Source organism: Anolis carolinensis, chromosome 3 (genome assembly GCF_035594765.1).
Source record: "Anolis carolinensis isolate JA03-04 chromosome 3, rAnoCar3.1.pri, whole genome shotgun sequence".
Taxonomy (NCBI): domain Eukaryota; kingdom Metazoa; phylum Chordata; class Lepidosauria; order Squamata; family Dactyloidae; genus Anolis; species Anolis carolinensis.
The window spans coordinates 230,167,564-230,187,326 of record NC_085843.1 but is presented as its reverse complement, the minus strand read 5'-3'; the positions used below and the strand labels follow the sequence as shown (position 1 = coordinate 230,187,326).

At 38.4% G+C, this 19,763-nt stretch overlaps 1 protein-coding gene across 4 annotated transcripts in view; it reads left to right on the top strand.

Annotated features, from left to right (window-relative positions):
- pdcd11 (programmed cell death 11) overlaps window positions 1-19,763 on the top strand; it is a 45,244-nt gene that overhangs the window by 19,983 nt on the left and 5,498 nt on the right. For all 4 annotated transcript variants that reach the window (XM_062976302.1, XM_008106583.3, XM_008106582.3 and 1 more), the window contains exons 10-29: window positions 81-205; window positions 332-392; window positions 1,216-1,362; window positions 2,340-2,591; window positions 3,343-3,486; window positions 4,728-4,922; window positions 5,804-5,974; window positions 6,528-6,747; window positions 7,567-7,719; window positions 7,961-8,076; window positions 8,434-8,948; window positions 9,656-9,718; window positions 10,667-10,775; window positions 11,117-11,206; window positions 12,579-12,681; window positions 14,491-14,668; window positions 15,614-15,670; window positions 16,131-16,253; window positions 18,782-18,904; window positions 19,586-19,736. In XM_062976302.1, coding sequence (XP_062832372.1) covers window positions 81-205; window positions 332-392; window positions 1,216-1,362; window positions 2,340-2,591; window positions 3,343-3,486; window positions 4,728-4,922; window positions 5,804-5,974; window positions 6,528-6,747; window positions 7,567-7,719; window positions 7,961-8,076; window positions 8,434-8,948; window positions 9,656-9,718; window positions 10,667-10,775; window positions 11,117-11,206; window positions 12,579-12,681; window positions 14,491-14,668; window positions 15,614-15,670; window positions 16,131-16,253; window positions 18,782-18,904; window positions 19,586-19,736 — 3,096 coding nt within the window. The remainder of the gene's footprint in view (window positions 1-80; window positions 206-331; window positions 393-1,215; window positions 1,363-2,339; window positions 2,592-3,342; window positions 3,487-4,727; window positions 4,923-5,803; window positions 5,975-6,527; window positions 6,748-7,566; window positions 7,720-7,960; window positions 8,077-8,433; window positions 8,949-9,655; window positions 9,719-10,666; window positions 10,776-11,116; window positions 11,207-12,578; window positions 12,682-14,490; window positions 14,669-15,613; window positions 15,671-16,130; window positions 16,254-18,781; window positions 18,905-19,585; window positions 19,737-19,763) is intronic.

Genomic DNA, 19,763 nt, shown 5'->3' with positions numbered 1-19,763 from the left:
TTGGCTTTGTATTTTTGGAGTACAGCAAGGTTGATAATAAACAAACGAATTGTTTAATCTTTTTATTACCTTTTTTATAGCAAAAACATCTTTCAGATTCACGCCTGTCTTTCAAACCAGAGAAGTTTAAGCCTGGAAACGAGCATAAATGTCGAATTATTGAGTACAGCTTAATGGATGATATGGCACTGTTGTCTCTCAAACAGTAAGCTTCTTGTCTCATTCTAGTTTAATTTGCATAAATCCGGTTTCTAAAAGACTTCCTAAATTTGTAAATAGTCTCAATAGGTTAGAGCTTTTTTGTCTAATTTTTTTTCTTTAAAATTTGCAGAAATATTATGGATGCTCCATTTTTGAAATATCAAGATATTCATCCTGGACAAGTTCTGGAAGTAGGTTCAGTTATCAGACCTTACTCTGCCTCAACCCTCTTTACAGTCTTAATCATCCATTTATTATGTAGTCATCCAATTTTTATCTAATTTTATTCAGCAAATGTTAAGATCTTTTGATATGTTATGTTGTAGTTATGTAGGCAGGGCCCCCCAGTGGCACAGCATGTTAAAGCGCTGAGCTGCTGAACTTGCAGAAAGAAAGGTCCCAGGTTCGAATGTGAGGAGTGGAGTGAACTCCCTCTGTTAGCCCCTGCTCCTGTCAACCTTGCAGTTCAAAAACATGCAGATGTGAGTAGATCAACAGGTACCGCTCCGGCGGGAAAGTAACGGCGTTCCATGCAGTCATGCCGGCCACATGACCTTGGAGGTGTCTATGGACAATGCCAGCTCTTCGGCTTAGAAATGGAGATGAGCACCAACCCCCAGAGTCAGACATGACTATGCTTAATGTCAGGGGAAATTTTTATTTTTACTTAGTCATGTTGGCCCAAACCCTGAATTGTAACATTGATATAATGTTGCATTTCACTGCTGATTTTTAGCCATACTCTAAAGATCAGCACTTTTTCCCATTGGGAGAGTCCATTGTACTTAAAATCACACAATCATAGATTTGGAAGCGACTAAAAAGGGTTATCTAATGCAATGCCATGCAAAAATATATTGCTTTAAAGATCCCCAATGAAAAGGACTCCAAATTCTCTAAAGTAGTCAACTCGTCTTCATTTATTCTGCAATTTAATCTTTTATGTTTCAGCATTACAATACAGTCAGATAGACCACAGCATTGTTTCTTGACCATTTTTCTTTCTGACTTTAGGGCACCATATTGACTCTGAAGCCATTTGGCATGCATGTAAAGTTGACTGAGTACATCAAGGGCCTGGTCCCTTGCTTGCATTTGGCAGATGTGCCTCTGAAACAACCAGAAAAGAAATACAGCGAGGGGGCTTCTGTCAAGTGCAGGGTAAGTTCTCCCTATAAGAAATAACTTTAAAAATTCTGTGCTGTCCTAATGATCTTTTTGTAAAAAAAATAATAAACATGAGTTGTTCCGAGGCCAGGGTGCATTTCTTCTGCCTCTGTCATGTTTATGTGTTTAATTTGCTGGGTTTATAGCTGTGATGTGCATTGTGTACAGTATCTGTGAGCAAGTTCCTGTTTCCCAGTCTAATTAGTCACAAGTTAGTTTATGAAAATCCTTTGTGTTCTGCTCTGAAGTAGTAAGCGAAAGAATTAAGTACAAATAATATAGATAAATCCTATTGGTACCAGTCTTTTATACCAGTTTGTTATCACTTCAGTACTTATTTCAACCTTGCCATGCACTGTACTACAGAATGACTCCACTTAGTAAACTACTGTTTCTTCAGAAAATCCACACTTAATTTACCCGACATGCATGTGATACAATTGCTCTTCTCATTTTCTTAAAAGAATAATGGTTGCTTCTGCTTCACATAAAGTTATTTAGCAGTCTTAATTATAAAAAATGAACTTTATGTCTCATAGATAAGTTAGCTTCAACACACTTTTCCCAAAAGTGCTTGGCCATTATTTCTATTGGAACTGGGAAGTGTTGGGAGTCCCTCTGGATCAGGCATGGGCAAACTTTGGCCCTCCAAGTGTTCTGTACTTCAACTCCCACAATTCCTAACAGCCAATATGCTATTAGGAATTGTGGGAGATGAAGTTCAAAACACCTGGAGAGCCAAAGTTTGCCCATGATGCTGGGGGGGGGGGGGGGGGGGGGGAGGGGTGCCTGTGCCCTTTGACTCCATTGGGGAGGGGCAGACCAATGGTATTTTTTGACCAGGGACCATTTTTCTTGCATGGAAAGTTTCCAGCTTTGTACTCTAGTAATAGGCTTCCTTTTTCTTTAATTTTGGGACAAAACCAGTTTTCATAGTCAGTGTGTATTATTCTAATGTTCTTTCCTTCCAGGTTCTTGTCTCCATCCCTGAAGCAAGGAAGATTGTGCTGACGTTAAAAAAAACACTTGTCAATTCCAAACTACCTATCCTGGCCAGTTATGAAGATGCTAAGCCAGGCCTGATCACCCATGGCTTTGTGGTTTGTGCAAGAGAATTTGGTTGCATCGTGAAATTCTACAATGACATAAAAGGCCTGGTCCCTAAGAATGAGCTTGGTTTGCCACCATTGACTCCTCCTCAGGAGGTTTTCTATGAAGGCCAGGTAAGCACTGAGTCAGATATATACAAGAATATTTTATATTTGCAAAATATCCTTAAACATGTGGGAAATAATTAATTTCTACAATATAAAATATATCTTATTTGTAGAATATTGTTCTTAAGTCTATAAAATAGAATAAAATAACATGTTCTGAGTTTTCTTTAAAATATTATTTTAATAATTGTCTCAACCTATTAGAACTTGAAACCACTTTGCACTAACAAACGTAGCCTTTACAGCAGTGGTTCTCAACCTGTGGGTCCCCAGATGGTTTGGCCTTAAACTCCTAGAAATCCTGACAGCTGGTAAACTGGCTGGGATTTCTGGGAGTTGTAGGCCAAAACATCTGGGGACCCACAGGTCGAGAACCACTGCTTTACAGAAACACAAATCCAATTCAATGATGCAGAACGCATAAGTCATAAACAGTAGAAAGGGAAGAATGGTATAAATGGGGTACAAGGAAATGTATTTATTTATTTCCAACATTTGTATCCCACCCTTCTCACCCGAAGGGACTCAGGGCGCTTTACAACAATGGCAACAATTCGATGCCCACACAAAAACAGTATCTAACAATACATAAAATCAATTAAGACTATTGTAGGGTCAAAACAGAAATGATCAAAGTTAAGGAAGACTTCCCAAGATTCTTTAATTGCCCTTTATAAATTTTCAAGATGGATCTGCCTTTTAAGTGTGGAGATGAATGTATGTGTTTGCTTTTGCTTTTTCATGCTTTCCCAACCAGGTGGTCAAAGTTATGGTCTTAAAATGTGAACCTGAACAGGGGAAAGTGCTCCTCTCATTTAATCTGACAGATAATCCTCTTGATAAGACTGGTCGAGGTGAAAAGACTTCAAAGAAACAGGAAAAAATATATGAAAATGCACAGGTAATTTATTATAAAACATTCCCTTTTTGCTCCCTGCTGGAATTGTGAATGTTTCTGTGAAGATAATGGGGACTCTAAAATCTGATAAAATGTGCCAATTAGGCTGAGATGCCAATCTTTGCAGGCATAGTGTTTGTTTTTCTTTTTTGTGATTTCTCAATCAGGTTCTCAAAGTGATTGTGTTAAAATGTGAATCTATACAGGAGAAAGCATTATGAACTTTGTCATTGGATACTTCTCACTCTGTTAGTGTCTTCTGGTGAACATAATTTTTTTTAGTCCTAGGCTGTTATATCTTTGTAATGATATAATTATTGCATCCAAAATTTAGTACTCTTTAGTGGGGCCGGGCTGTGGCGCAGGCTGGTTAGTAGCCAGCTGCAATAAATCACTATGAGCAAGAGGTCATGAGTTCAAGGCCAGACCATGTCGGAGTTAGCACCCGACAATTAAAATAAAAAATAGCCCTGCTCGTTGTTGACCTAAGCAACCCAAAAGACAGTTGCATCTGTCAAGTAGGAAAATTTAGGGACCGCTTATAAGGGGAGTTAATTTAACTGATTTACAACACCAGATGAGGAAGTACTCCATCCAAAAAGGACTCGTCGTCATAGTGGATGATGAAGCAGCAGCTCCACCTGTGGCTGGAATCGAATATATCCTCACAAAGCCAGAAGCTGGGAAGTTAAATAGCCTCTGTGTCTGTCTGGTGTTTGTCTAATGGCATTGAATGTTTGCCATATATGTACATTGTGACCCACCCTGAGTCCCCTTCGGGGTGAGAAGGCCGGAATATAAATACTGTAAATAAATAAATAGAACTTGGAAGTTCTTCTAACTTCAGGGTTTTCTTCACATAAAAGTAACGTTAGCTTCTATTACCAAGGTCATTGTATTTAGCAAAACATCACTGTGATATTTTGTATTGTTAGGTGATAGTGCAGAGGTATGAGAACAGCAGTTGTAGGCTACATACAGTCCTTGAATATTTAGCCCCAAGAAATGGCATACTGATCCTTCTGGAAGCTGTTATAAAGATAGCCATTGGGATCTATTTTCAGGGCCTCTGTGCCCCTTTTAGGCTTTAGTATTTTTACACTTTCAAAGTGTCTTATGTTTCTTTTTTTAAAAAAAATACAATCTTGCTGGAATAAAATGAGAGTTCCGTAGCCTTCTGCCTCCTGGAAGTTGCCCAGCCCTGTGATAATATTTGAAACCTGTCCTCATTGTTGTATTCTTAGGTTGCTGATGTGAAAATTTTGAAGAAGAAAGATGACGGCTTAGATATTACAATCTTACCAAACAACATTTCTGCTTATCTTCCTATGATGCATCTCTCTGACTACGTGTCCCATAGCAAACTCTGGAGTCATTGGCTCAAAGAAGATGATCTTCTGCATAGTGTTGTGTGTCTGCATAGCAAGGGACGTCATCTTGTATCCTTTTCTCCCAGACCTTTGGTTAGCCCATTTGCCTTTGTACTATTGTCTTAACTTTGAGTATATTGCACACCCTTCTTCTTTAGGTGCTAATCATGCCTTATAAAATTCTCTCTGTGTTAATTGTATGTCTTTAGGATTGCACCATGCCTAATTTGTAGACTGTGAGTACTAAATTATTCTTCCCCTTTTTTCACTCCATTCCTCAAACACTTCAATCTGGGAATGTTTCACCTATGGCTTACAGTTGATAGCTTGATTCTCTTCATAGCTCTGGGTTATCAAACGTTAACCCCATGAAAGTATTGTCTGGAATAATGGAACTTGTTCCCTTGTATGTGGTTCGCCGGTTGAAGTCCCAACAGCTGAGAGAATGACTCATCAGCATTTGCAAACCAGATCTACTTCCTCAGATGTTGCCAACTTCATTCTATCAGTTATCTCTAATGTGCTACCAGATACCTTTACATACTGATATTCCAGACTAACATGGCTTCCTCTCTGAGTGTTTATATAAGTCCTATGGCTCATAGACTAAATTTCTTTGGGTTTTTTTTTTCGTGTCAGGAAAAATAGTGCCTTCTCTGCTAATTAGGAATGAATGGAACCTTGTTGCTAATATGATGATGGTGATGATGCTTCTTTTTCCCTTCCCTTTACCCCTTCTCCCTTCCCTTTGTACTTTTCTGATTGGAAACTAAACAAGTGTTGATCTGTTACAGCACATTTGGCCTTGTGGCCTATGTGCCGTTGATGCCTAAACTGCTTATATCTCATATTGGTAAGTTTTAGTGAAGTGTCTGTCTCAGAATGACAAGAGCAAGAAATCCTCAAATCTCTCATTTTCATTGATTTATTCCTTGACCCAATGTTTTTAGACACTAAGTAGGAAGCCAACGCTGGTTTTGGCTGCACAGGAGGAACATGCAGTAAAGAACTTCTCTGACCTTGAGCCTGGATTGCTGCTGACTGGCTTTGTGAAAAACATCATGCCTTATGGTGTCTTTGTGGAATTTCCATATGGTTTGACAGGGATGGCTCCCAAGTCGGTAAGACACGTTGCTCTGTCTTTGGTATAAACTGCCTTCCTCAGAGATATTAAAAAAGTATTTTTGAAACTTTCTTATGTCTCAGCTGTGTTTTCCCTCAAGACCCCAAATTTTCAATAGGATTGACTTTTCTAGTGTAGAAGGGGAGTGAGAGAAGTTTATTGAACAGTATGCTTTTAAGCATATGTTGCAAAGTAAAATTGGAGGCAAGATTGTTCTTGGTTGTGTGTATTCTTGAATTTTAAATATGCCATTAGTAAGCTCACACATATGCACAAAATAATTGTACAAAATAATTCTATTGTTTAAGAACGGGAGAAATTTTAGATACTCTTATTTCATAAGTTTCCTGCTGAAGAATAGGAAGCAAAGGAAAAACCCCAGAAAGAGGGAAAATGTAAAACAATTATAGGCATGGGTTGTTTGTTGTTCCACCCAAGAAAGAGTTTGCTTATAAGGTAGTGTTTAGAAATATATTCTTTTCCTTTGGAGATATTCATACTGATGTGGCATTCTAAGGGAGAACGTTTAAATCTTTTCTTAATCACCACAGGCAATGAGTGACAAGTTTGTGACAGACACCAAAGATCATTTTGTGATAGGCCAGACTGTGATTGCCAAAGTGACCAACATCGATGAAGAGAAGCAGCGCATCCTGCTGTCCCTGAAATTGTCTGACTGCTCCTCTGAGGATTCTGTTTCACAGAGCTTCTCCTTGCTGCTGCAGTACTTTAAGGAGCTGCAGGAAATCAAAAGCATAATGAAGAAAAGAGGTAAGAGAACCTGGAGATATGAAATGCAGCACATGGATTGTGCCACTTATTGTCAGAGGGGGCTGCATTTGAAAAATTTGATTTTGGAGCAAAACCAGTGAGCACTTAATCACAGAAACAAGGAAGCTTCCATTTTTTTCTTAAAAAAGAAAAGTTGTGATTCATAGTATAGTAGAGTCTTGCTTATCCAACCTTCGCTCATCCAAAGTTCTGTATTATCCAATGCAGTCTGCTTCCCACCCGGATCCACAGCTGTTTCTCTAGACATCAACGCACAGCGGGCCAACACACTCAACAACGACACAGGTGCAGTCACACTCCCAAACAAGTGGCAGACTTGTCGTAAACCATGATGTTTTGGTGCTTAATTTGTAAAATCATAACATAATTTGATGTTTAATAGGCTTTTCCTTAATCCCTCCTTATTATCCAACATTTTCATTTATCCAACGTTCTGCCGGCCCATTTATGTTGGATAAGCGAGACTCTACTGTATTCTGCTTTGGGTTAAACTTGTGGTTATTCTGGGTGACTTGTTGTATATGCAAAAGGATCTTGTGGTACCTTTAAGACTGAGAAAATGAAGGTAGTGGCATACGTTTTTGGTAGGCCAAGTTTACTTCCTCAGGTGCTTATTATTGTCTGCTTATAGAATAAACACACAGGAGGCAGTATTCGAAAGTCAGTTGTATCTCATACTTCATCTTTCAAAATAATCAAACCCACTGATTTGAATATATTTTTAAAAAGTAAGAGTTACTCAGAGATTCATAGTATAGATTTAAAATGAAAATGAAATTTACTTCTGCTTGTCCCCAGATGATTCAAGTGTGGCCCAGAGACTCTGTGAAATAAAACCGGCACAGAAACTGGAATTGGTTGTTCACAAAGTTGAAACAGATGGTTCAGCAGTTTTCAGGGGCACTTGTGCTGATGGGTTGACTGTCGTGGCTGCTCACAGCCATCTTGGAGGTAGGTTACATCTCTTGGCCTGTCTTTCTTGCCTCTTGTTGCACACTCTTCTATAACCTGTTTCTAAGGTTATAAATCACTTACGGCAGAGGATTGTTTCTTTCTCTGTAATGCAGAAGAGTATGTGTGACAAGGAAGGATACATTCTTGTTTTTTTAAAATAGCTGATCTCGTTCTTAGTTGTTTATTTGTGCTTGTTTGGTATACTGTCATCAGGTAATTATGTTGTGATTTTTTAAAGGCAAAAATGTAGCAGTGGGTGAAAAAGCAGAAGCTGTGGTTCTCTACATTGATTATCTGAAAGCAAAGATTTATGTGTCTCTTCGGGAGGAGCTGCTGTCCTCCAAGCCCAAGAAGGTATGATGAATTACTCATTGCTAAGAGAAACACATGTTCAGTTGTTTCATGTCAGACTCACATAAAAGAAATACACAACTTCTTTAGAATTGGGATGCACATACAGAATTTATACTGGAATGCCTATAAGAATATGTGAAAGCTGTCTTCTAAACCTGTGGGTCCCCGGGAGTTTTGGCCTACAACTCCCAGAAATTCCAGCCAGTTTACCAGCTGTTAGGCTTTCTGGGAGTTGAAGGCCAAAACATCTGGGGACCCACGAGTTAAGAACCACTGCCATAGGATAAATGTATGCACATGACTCTACCAAATATTTGTTTGCTGTAGCTCTCTCAATGTCATTTCTCTGCATTTCAGTTAACCTTAGACTCTCAATATGAGGCCATTGTACAACATGTGGCAACAGAGTATTCAGTTGCTTCACTGATAGGAACAGGGCAACTGATTGCTATCCCTGTGACTTCGCACTTCAATGACACATTCCGGTTTGATTCTGAAAAACTGAAGATGGGACAGTCCGTCATGGTGGTTCTGAAAATGGTAGAGAGAGGTGATTATGGGCTCTTGCTTGCGGTGCAAGCACCAGGGAAGAGAATGACTGCAATTCGGTCACGGCGTGACTCAGAGGCACTCGAAGAAACCTTGCCCACAGTGAAGCACTCACTGTGCGTAGGGGACGTGGTTAAAGGAACTGTGAAGTCTGTCAAGCCCACCCACGTCCTGGTGGCAATTGATGACCACCTGATGGGCTCCATTCATGCTTCCCAGATTGTGGATGATGTTTTCGAAGGCACCTTCCCAACATCCCTTCTGAAGGTTGGGCAGAAAGTGACTGCCCGGGTCATTGGAGGCAGAGAAATTAGAACTCACAGGTAAGATAAATGTTTCTAGATTAGGAGTGTCTCATTTCTTATTTTTGTAACTTAATAATATGACAGGCATAACTCTTTCCACATGTATCCATAGTCCAGACATACCATACTTTTCTTGTTTATAATTTCATTTATAATTATCAGTCCTACTTCAAATAACATGAAACATAGATGGTGTGATTTATGCTTCCCCATAAATACCTGTTTTCTTGTAGAGCAGATATAGAGGTAAAATTGATATTTCGTTGATGTAGAAGGGTATCCAGAATAGGACATGTCTCCCATTTACTTACTAGCAATGTTTATGAGATTAGACAAGCTGTGTGATGTCTTTGAGGATGTCCACTTTTTAAAGCAGATGAGGAGAGAGAATAGAAACCTGTTCAATGCTTAGGGCCCAACAAAATTCAGCTAATAGTTGCATACCATCTGTACTGGGGGCCCTGTGGATTCTCCAGCTGTTGTTGAACTCTTAATTCCCATCAGGGATGAGAATTGATGGGAATGAGATTTAATGGGTCACAAGTTCCTCACCCCTTGTTTAGATGGATGGGATATAAGTGAGTTTTTTTATTTTTAAAATTGTTTTTTTGTCTTTAATAAATAATTTTTGTTCTTTCTTTTGTAATACTAGATCAGATAGAGCAAAGATGACATTCTGATTTACTCTCAGTTTTATAATCTGGGTGTTAAATCTGTTGTTTCAGATATTTGCCTATCACCCATCCCCACTTCACTCAAACATGGCCAGAGCTCAGTGTCCGACCAAGGTAAGGAATCCTTTTAATATATGTATTGAGTTGAAACCTTAAAACATGTCAAATGTATTTCAGCCATTTGCACAATTCTTGTCTTGAATGCTAAGAACAGAACAGGAAACCTGTACCTAAAGTTCATCACCACTGAAACTGTGTGAGGGGTACATATTAGACAAATATGTAATCAGTTTCAGCTTTGGATGCTGAATGACCGTAACTATAAAATTCCCTGGCAGGTTCTGGGATCATACCTTATATTGAAAAGGGGAGGCCAGATATTATACAAAAAGTAAATATTGGATTAACTTGCAAATTTGAGACTGGAAATGTTGGTGGGGAAAAGGGGAGTGGCTCAAGCTATTGGTCTTCCCATCTTATCTTTAGTTGCAGGAACCTAGATATTCCTGGTGCTAAATATTTTACAGTGGTTGCTCAGTTCATTGGAACTGGTCTCCTTCTGTGGACTCAACAATTCTGGGGCATCAGGTTGCAAAATGTTTGGGGGGGGGGTGCGAGAAGGAAGAGTTGGCAGAATTTCCCCCTCCATGCATTAACCGTGGAGCAACTTAGAATCCAAACCATTCACAGGTTACTGGAACATACAATGATTCCAGTCTGAACAATCCTATGTAAACAACCAGCTTTTCTTATTCTTCTAAGTAATGAGTGGGTCTTGGTAAATTCACTTCTTTTTGTTCCTCTGCTGTGGATCTTTCTTTCTGTTGCTGTGATTGCAGCTTCTTGACTGGACTACTTTCTCAATAGAAAGTGTATCTCACTGTGAGTCTCCTTTGGAAAAGAAAAAGCATGGTGATGGTGGTGATGATGATGATGATGATGATGATGATACAAAAAAGGCATGAGTAGAGATAGCATATTTTAAACAAGCAGCAGTCAAGAGTTAGAATGCTACAATACAAACCTTAGAGGCATAATTGCTTTGCTTTCTCTTGTGATCAGTGAGCTAAAAGGAGAAAACAAAACAGTCTTGGGCCCTGAAGATGACAAATCAGAAGAGACATTGAAACTCTTCAAGCCCGGGCAAACGGTAACTTGCTTTGTTAAGAAGGTAAGCATTCAGATTTTCAATGCAGGTAATATCTTTCCTTTAAACACTGGGTCTGTGACTACCGTAGACTCAGAAACAATGAAATCCTTCAGAATACAAAGGCAAAGTTAAGAAATTATGTCTTTTGGAATGTGGCCTCCAAAATAATTATGATAGTGGTTGCGGTTTCTTCTTAGGAGCCACTTTTCTAACCTACATCTTAGAGGTCCTTTTTTGTGAATGGTCGGGTGGGAGGATAAATCAGCTTTGCCTTGTTGTTTTTCTTAGAACTATACACACACCATCTTTTAAAACTGAATACTGAAGTGTTTTGTTTTTTCTCCTGTGGTTTCTGTTCACAGTACAATACTGAAAAGAAATGGCTAGAGGTGGAAGTCACCCCTGATATCAGAGGCAGAATCCATGAACTACTGCTTTCCCTGAAGCCTAAGGTAAACAATTATCAAGGAATAAGGACCACGGGGCTCTTATACATGGAAGGCTAAATTCAAGATGGTTTAGCATGCCCTAAAGCAGTGGTTCTCAACCTGCCGGTCCCCAGGTGTTTTGGCCTACAACTTCCAGAAATCCCACACACTTTACCAGCTGTTAGGATTTCTGGAAGTTGAAGGCCAAACATCTGGGCATCCACAGGTAAGCAAGAATTTTAAAAATGGGTCCTGTGAGACTCATGAGCTCACTACATCTCATGTAGCCCCCAAGTCATCCCAAGGTCTTCTGGAATCAAAGCTGATGTCAAATTTTAGTAGAGTGGTCTCCCCATTGCAATGTAAGTGCTATATAAAAGTTGCCTGGGCCTCAAGAGGAGGCCTGAGAGAAGACCGTGGCACTGTGGGCTAGGGCTGAGAAAGAAAGGTGGCAGTAATACAGATTTGGTGATACAAAACAGCCCTCCACCCAGGACCATAGCCAGAAATTTTTTTGGAGGGGGAGGGGGTGAAACTTCTTTTAGCGAATCATGAAGAATAGTTCTATAGTGGAAAATAACATAGAAATCAGACTCCATCGATAAACTTCAGTGGATACTCAGATAAATTTCAGCGGACACTCATGCGGATTTGGTTAATCAGTTAAAATTCATAAATAAACCATTTTTTTTTAAACCTGAAAAATTTCAGTGGGGGGGGGCGTTGAACCCCTAACCCTCTCCCCTCTGGCTACAGTCCTGCCTCCATCACTGTACACAGGCAATAGAGTGAAAAGGAAAGTGTCTCCATTACCTTCCTCTGCCATAACACCATTGAAGTGTTAGGAGTGTGTCCTTGTAGTGATTTCTAGGGTGAAAGCTGTAATTAGTCTGTGGAAGCGTGTATCATGTTAAAGAGAAATAACATATTGCGGCAGGAACATTTGTGGCTTCTATTTTAATTAGACTTGACAAATACCACATAATTCTTTTCCTTGTGTTTTTTTCTGTTTTGGTTATGCCCATGTCTCCTATGCATTCCATATTTGTTTAAAACATTTATCTCTCCAATAGTTTGCTTTGTAATAGGAAGACCTTTAGTATGGAAAGGTGGGAGAAACAACAATTGGACACACTGAGCTTTCTTTTTTAGTCAGATTTTGATTGCAAGTATGGATAAAGCTTTAGAGATACTCTCTAATTCTACAAATAGGGACAGAAATAAAAGTTCTAATTATTCTAGATTTTTTTTCAAAGTTCAAGCACTAGCAAATGGTGCCCAAAATGCCCATTTTTGTGGATCTTGCATATTTTATGAATTATTCTTGTTTGCAGACACAACATACTATGAACCTCTCCTCTTTTACTGGTAATATCAGGTCTCTCTCTCTTTTCAGATCTTAAAAAAACCAGGGAATTTCTTCAAGACCGGGCAGGCTTTGATTGCAACAGTGACGGGTTGTGACACTACTGGGACCAAAGTATATCTGTCTCTGTCAGGTACGATGAAAAGAAAAGCCCATTACATTAAAATCTTGGAAAGGGAAGTGCCAATATCGTTGTACTGCAGTTCTGTATTTGTCATTAGGGTCCTGAAAACATGTGGATATGTATATATGTTTATTCAAAGTATTTCTGTATCATTTCCCAGCCCTCACTGGCATTCCTGGTTCAGTTCATTTGCCAGAAAAAGTGAATGGACATGCCACTGATGCTTCCTTCAAAGGCTGAAGCAAGCTTAAAAGATTATCTGCCTATAAAGTAGTTGTTATTTTATTTGTCATAGTTTTGAAGACATAAATTGTGGTTATGGACAGTGGCACAGTGCTAAATAATGATGTAGTGTTGTCTGGACAGTCAACTAGAGGAGTACTCATGCCTGCACTCCCACTTCTAGATGCTATTTGTCAGAGAGGAGGACACTGGTAGTACAGTAGAGTCTCACTTATCCAACATAAACGGGCCGGCAGAACGTTGGATAAGTGAATATGTTGGATAATGAGGGATTAAGGAAAAGCCTATTAAGCATCAAATTAGGTTATGATTTTACAAATTAAGCACCAAAACATCATTTTATACAACAAATTTGACAGAAAAAGTAGTTTAATATGCAGTAATGCTGTGTAGTAATTACTGTATTTATGAATTTAGCACCAAAATATCATGATGTTTTGAAAACATTGACTACAAAAATGCGTTGGATAATCCAGAATGTTGGATAAGTGAGACTCTACTGTATTTTGTTTTGCTTGCATAGGTTCTTGATTTCTTGAGTATGTAATCAATAGCAAACTCTGGACTGCCTCAAAACAAGCCAGATTTTATGGATTATAAAATTGGCTTGTTAAGGCAACCCTAGTTTTTGTATGGCATCTTCTCTGGTTCGTGCCCAACAACAAGACAAGATTCTGTGAAATTGAGACTACATGTTGCCAACTTGATGATGTGGAGGCTGAAAGTGTATATGAACAAAAGGCTTGCAGCATCATCTTCTGGATTGCACACAAATCATCAAACTATGATTTAATGGGATTCATAAAGCAAGTACAATGTTATTATAATCCACTTATCTGGCTATAAGCCATATTGAATTCTGTGGAATTGTTTTCTTTTCGTATAGAATGGCTTTCATGTATTCTTTCTGCTATTGAATTCAAAAGTGGATCAAGTGTGGTCAGCTCTTCCATATTCCCCCAAGTTGCTTTTTTTGGCCAAGAAAGGGAACAAATTGCCCTCCTGGAAATGTCCAAGAGAGGCCATTTATTTTTTAAATACATTGAAAACGGCCTTGGAGGGACCCAGTATGAGAAAATTGTCCCCAGCTTTGTCACAGTTGCCCATCCCAGATATAGTCTTTTTCTTTACATCAGAGTTTCTCAAACTGTGCTCTTCCAGATGCTTTGGACTTTAGCTCCCATAGTTCCTAACAGCTGGTAAACTGGTTGAGATTTCTGGGAACTGAAGTCCAAAACACCTGGAGGAGCACAGTTTGAGAAACACTGCTCTACATCAGTGCAGTAGGAGTTCTGATGCCGTACTCTAGTCTAGAGGAATCTTCTGCGTGTGGCTAACATTTGAGATGGGAATTTTAGTATAAAAAATAACTAATTCACTACTCAACTGCTGTCTTCCAGTAACAACTCCCAAACAGTTGGAAAAAGTTGTTGAAAAGTGCTTGCTTGCTTTTGACAGTTTTCAGCTCTGCAAACAGCTGAAGGTTCAAAATTGAACTCATTTAACATTCAAGCATCTTGACAGTTAGTGTGGCCTATAATGTCTGATAACCTCTTTTGAATCTCCTTATTGCAGGCGTTTACTCTCTAGAGAAAGGAACCATCACACTAGGCTGCATAAAGAGCGTGATTCCACATGTTGGCCTGCAAGTTACGCTTCCATTTGGAAGGACTGGCAAAGTTAGCCTTTTTCATCTCAGTGACTCATATACTGAACAGCCACTAGAAGACTTTAGCGTTGGGAAGATTGTCAGGTAATAGCTTCCTGCGAAAACAAAACAGAAGCAAAATCTTTTAAAAGTGGGGGGAAATTCTTTCAAAAGGGATTTCTTGTCACTTGTGTGTACATTCAGACTGGCAGAACATTTCAGGGCAATTGCAAATGTTGAAGAAGTCTAAATTTTAACTTCTGATATTATTTGTATGTGTTTTTGACAGTAGCCTTCAGGTTCTCATCCTGTCCATAAATTATTTCTTTTCTTAAACTATTTATAGTTCTTTCTCGAACTAGTTCTAGTTCTTCTTTTAATAAATTTCATTCTAAATGAATTCAGGTCCAGGAAAGTCCATGTAGGCCTATTGCACTTTATATAAATATGTATATCCCATCATTCCTTAAAAAGAAAAGCTCAAAGAAACTTGATAGATGTTAAGCCAAAAATCAATAGTAGAGAAAGTGCATATTATTTGAAGGGAGAAACAGTAAAGAATAGAACAATAAAACAACCATCTACAAGCCATTTGCCTCCAAAGGGGGACTTTAAAACCATTTTACTGCCTTCTGGAAGTCACATTAAAGAAGGGCAAGGGGAGGGAGTGCCTAAGCCAAGGCAAAGCCACAGTAAAAGCCATCTGCCTGGTCCTGACTAAGGTTTGCATTCCTTGTTTACATAGGAAGGCCTCTCAGATCGGTCTCAGGAGCTTATAGGAGTCTACGGGTGAAGCTTTGTGCTTGGAAATAAATTGAAACCCATGTAGTAGTTTAAATAAGGGGCTCATATTTTTCCTGTATATAGTTTAAATAACAATCTGCCAAATTTTGGGGCATAGTTTCAGAGCCTTTTCCAAAGATAGGCCTATGTAGAGTCCATTCCAGCATTCCAGACATGAGATAACCAAAATATTTATAACGTAATAGGGATATTTTCTGTAAAGGATGGTCTACAAAAGTACCATGTTTTATTTTTTCCTACATACAGATGTTATGTCCTTTCAGATGAAGATAAAACAATAAAATTATCTCTTCGGCAATCCAGGTAAGGAACAGCACTTTGAATATAAACTACAGAAATATACCGTATATATATTTTAAAACCCTATGTGACACCCTATTGTAGAAATAATCAAAATGAGCATAAATTGGCCTGGTATTTCAGATTTAGTTCTTATAGTGTGTAACATTTGCTCTAGAGTATAGCTAAAAACTAATTCCACTGCAATTGGAAATCAGATAAATATCTGGTGAAGTTGACACTTGATTTTAGGATCAGATACACAAAGAAATACTACACTCGGCTTTCTACTATATCATTGATTTTACATTTCATTTTTCCCATAACTATGAAAGCCAACACCCTATTGTTACCTTAAAATGAATATGGAGATTGTCATCATTCCTTGAATTTCAGATATGCTACTTTACATTCTCCAGAAGTTTCAATTTATTTTGCTCAGCAAGGAGAAGGGAATTTCACCAATTTCCATTCTTTATCTTAGGGTAAGTCCCAAAAGCCACAATAAGGTAGAAGACCCTGAAATCGCATCTCTCGATAATATTAAAAAGGATCAGCTCATCAGAGGCTATGTGAAATCCATCACAGCAACAGGTATTTTGTTTAGGTGAGTTTTGTTTGCTGTCCATAAGAGTGAATTTGGTGCAAACGTTGGTTATTCATGTGCCTAGCTGTAAGAGTGATGTATTTGGTTTCTGTTGTTGCAAAGATCAAAAACAGCCAAAGCACAAAAAACTGCTGAATTACACCATGTCAATCCTATCTGCTATGTTATTTGTAAAAACAGAATATTACATTTCAAAGGAAATATAAATGTGTTCAAGTTATGAGAAATAGCTATTTGGTATACCATCTTGTGATGATTTATGCAGTGAGCACATATCATAGCTCTTCATCAACACACACATTCCATAATGTTGAAGTATGTAAAATTGGAAAGCAGTGGCTTTTTAAGGCTTGATCTTAATTTGTGTTTCAAAAGATACTTATACACTTCTCTCAATCTATGTATGTAAAACAGAATTTGATAGTATGGAAGCAGGATGTCCCCTTTAAAGGATTTCTGAATATTATAATGTCAGTACTATTTCTTTCTTTGTTATATCTAAGGGAGATCATCCTAGAAGATCCCATCAGTTGGAGAGGGCCTTACCTTTCTGGCCATATAATGAGCTTGAGTGGGAATATTTCTGTTAATGTGTCCTTAGGAATTGTCTTGTTTTGTTCCCTGAGGCTTATTGAGGTTGCTTGGCTAGCTAGGAGGGCTAAGAGTGCCATTTCTCAAGGCTGATGACTGTGTAATGGGGATGACTGTGTCTTTTTCCATCTTAGCCTTCTATATGTTTTGTAGTTACGGCAAGAGATGTAAAGTGAGAACATAGCCTTCTCCACTTTTTTTAATTGCTTCATAATCAAAGGCTGGTTTGTCTTCTGCAAGCTTCAATTTCTCCAGTCCTTCCTGTATTCCTTTGAGTTCTGAGTACATACGAGGCTTAAAAATTGATAGTTGTTAGTTTTCCTAGTACAGTAGAGTCTCACTAATCCAAGCCTCGCTTATCCAAGCCTCTGGATAATCCAAGCCATTTTTGTAGTTAATGTTTTCAACATATCGTGATATTTTGGTGCTAAATTCGTAAATACAGTAATTACAACATAACATTACTGTGTATTGAACTACTTTATCTGTCAAATTTGTTGTATAACATGAAGTTTTGGTGCTTAATTTGTAAAATCATAACCTAATTTGATGTTTAATAGTCTTTTCCTTAATCCCTCCTTATTATCCAAGATATTCGCTTATCCAAGCTTCTGCTGGCCCGTTTAGCTTGGATAAGTGAGACTCTACTGTACTACAACATCAGTCCTACCATGTCTTGTTTACTGTATATGCTCATTTGTAAGTCAATATCATATCTAAATCAAGAGCATATTTTTGGGGTAAGATTATAAATTTTGATCCTACCTATGAATAAGTTGTGGGTCATTCCATGGAGAAGGGGAAGTGCCAGCATTGTCTCTGGGAGCCAGCTGACCCTGGCTTCTGCCACCACAATTTCGCTGCTCATGCTTTTAAAAAGACCAGAATTGGTGTAATTGGTGTAAGTCAATATCATATCTAAATCAAGAGCATATTTTTGGGGTAAGATTATAAATTTTGATCCTACCTATGAATAAGTTGTGGGTCATACCATGGAGAAGGGGAAGTGCCAGCATTGTCTCTGGGAGCCAGCTGACCCTGGCTTCTGCCACCACAATTTCGCTGCTCATGCTTTTAAAAAGACCAGAATTGGTGTCATGATGAGAGAGTAGAAGAGGATGGTGCTTTTTTAAAGGTTTTCCCAGGACAGACAATGCTCTTGCCTTTTGCCTCTCTACTGAGAGAATAGGGTGGTTCCTTTTTAAGATACAGTATTCATATTGTTCTGTGAATAAGTCTACCAGTTTTTTATTTTTATTTTTGACTATACAGTGTTCCCTCACTACTTCACGGTTCACTTTTCGTGGATTTGCTGTTTTGTGGTTTGTCAATAAACTGTAACGATTGTAATCATAAAAAATTACAATTTACAGCCTAAGGAAGGGAGGAAGGAGAAGGCAAAGGAAGAGAAAAGGAGCCCAAGCGGCAACAGGAGGAGAAGGAAGCAATTTATCAACCTACGATTGGTTGATAAAGACTTAAAATAGTGTATAACTACTAAAATAAAGTATAAATATTAAAATAAATATAGCATCCCTACTTCGCTGATTTTCACTTATTGTGGGTGGTCCTGGAACCTAACCCCAGCGATAAGTGAGGGAACACTGTATTTATACTTCAGTATATGGAGTAACTGTTTTTTAAAAAACCTTCTTAATGTGTTTTATCTGGCTCATTTTTTTTGGAATCATTACATTTTATTGCTGTTAACTGTTTTGTGATGGAAAGGCAGGATATAAATTTAATGAACAACATTTTTTAAATTTTATATAGGTACATAAAACCCAGTCTACAGGGGCCCTGCCATTTAATTTGTCTTGTACAGACTGGGTATCACTGTATGCGAATATGAAAGAGAGCCTTTAGTTTGGGTTAGAATGATTTATATTTTGAAATAAACCGGAGCAGCTGAAATAAGTGTGTTCTTCTGTTGCCAGATTGTCTGACTCTGTTGTGGGTTGCATCCCGTTGCAACGTATCACCCCTGTCTGTGTACCAGATCATTCTTTGTGTGCAAAATACATTCATCCAGGTCAACTCCTCACTGCCAAGGTCTTCAGGTAGGTGTGAAGTTTCTTGAATGGAGTAGTGAATTTCGGGTAGCAAATATAGTGGAAGGACATTAAAGCAGTGAGATTTGAGGGGTAAAAGGCTGGTACTGAGATATTACTAAAGTACTGGGCAACTAGTGTTCTAGGAACAAATACCTGTATAGGTAGCCCTTGGTATCCTCTGGCATTTTGTTCCAGGACTACCCCCCCTGCCCCCGCTCATAAACAATGGCCTAGTAATATGGTGTTCCTTACACTATATAACAAAATTTGAAAGGTTTTCCGTTCCTGGTTTGAAAGTGTTATTTCCTGTTTAATTGTGTAGTACTTACTTTGAAAGTGCTTGCTATACTCCAGAAACTTAGTTTTTGTGGCTGCCACAAGCTATGTTAAATTGGTTGAGACTCTGTGAGATATTAATTGAAAAACTATATCAGGATGTCCTGCAAAAACAATTTTTTTGCAGCTTAATAAACCTTTTCCATGGTTTTATGATAGAACCAGTTAGGATAGAACCAACTTGCTCTCTTTTCATTATGATGATAATAATGACTACATTAATGGGTTGCATGAGATTGAACAAGTTAATGTACGTAAAGCATGTTGTATATTTAATAAAAGTATTATATAGATTTTATGTCCTGCTGAATTCTTTCTTCCCCTTCCTTCATTTGTGATCCAATTCTACAGTATAAATAAAGCAGAGAATTTGGTGGAGCTCTCCCTCCTTCCTGAAGACACTGGGAACCCAAGTATCATTCCAGAACTTTGTTCAAGTGAAACAAACACAAACTTAATGAAGACAAGAAAGCGAAAAAGAAGAAATTCAGAAAATGAACAGGTATTTGTCCTGGAAGGAGCATTGAAC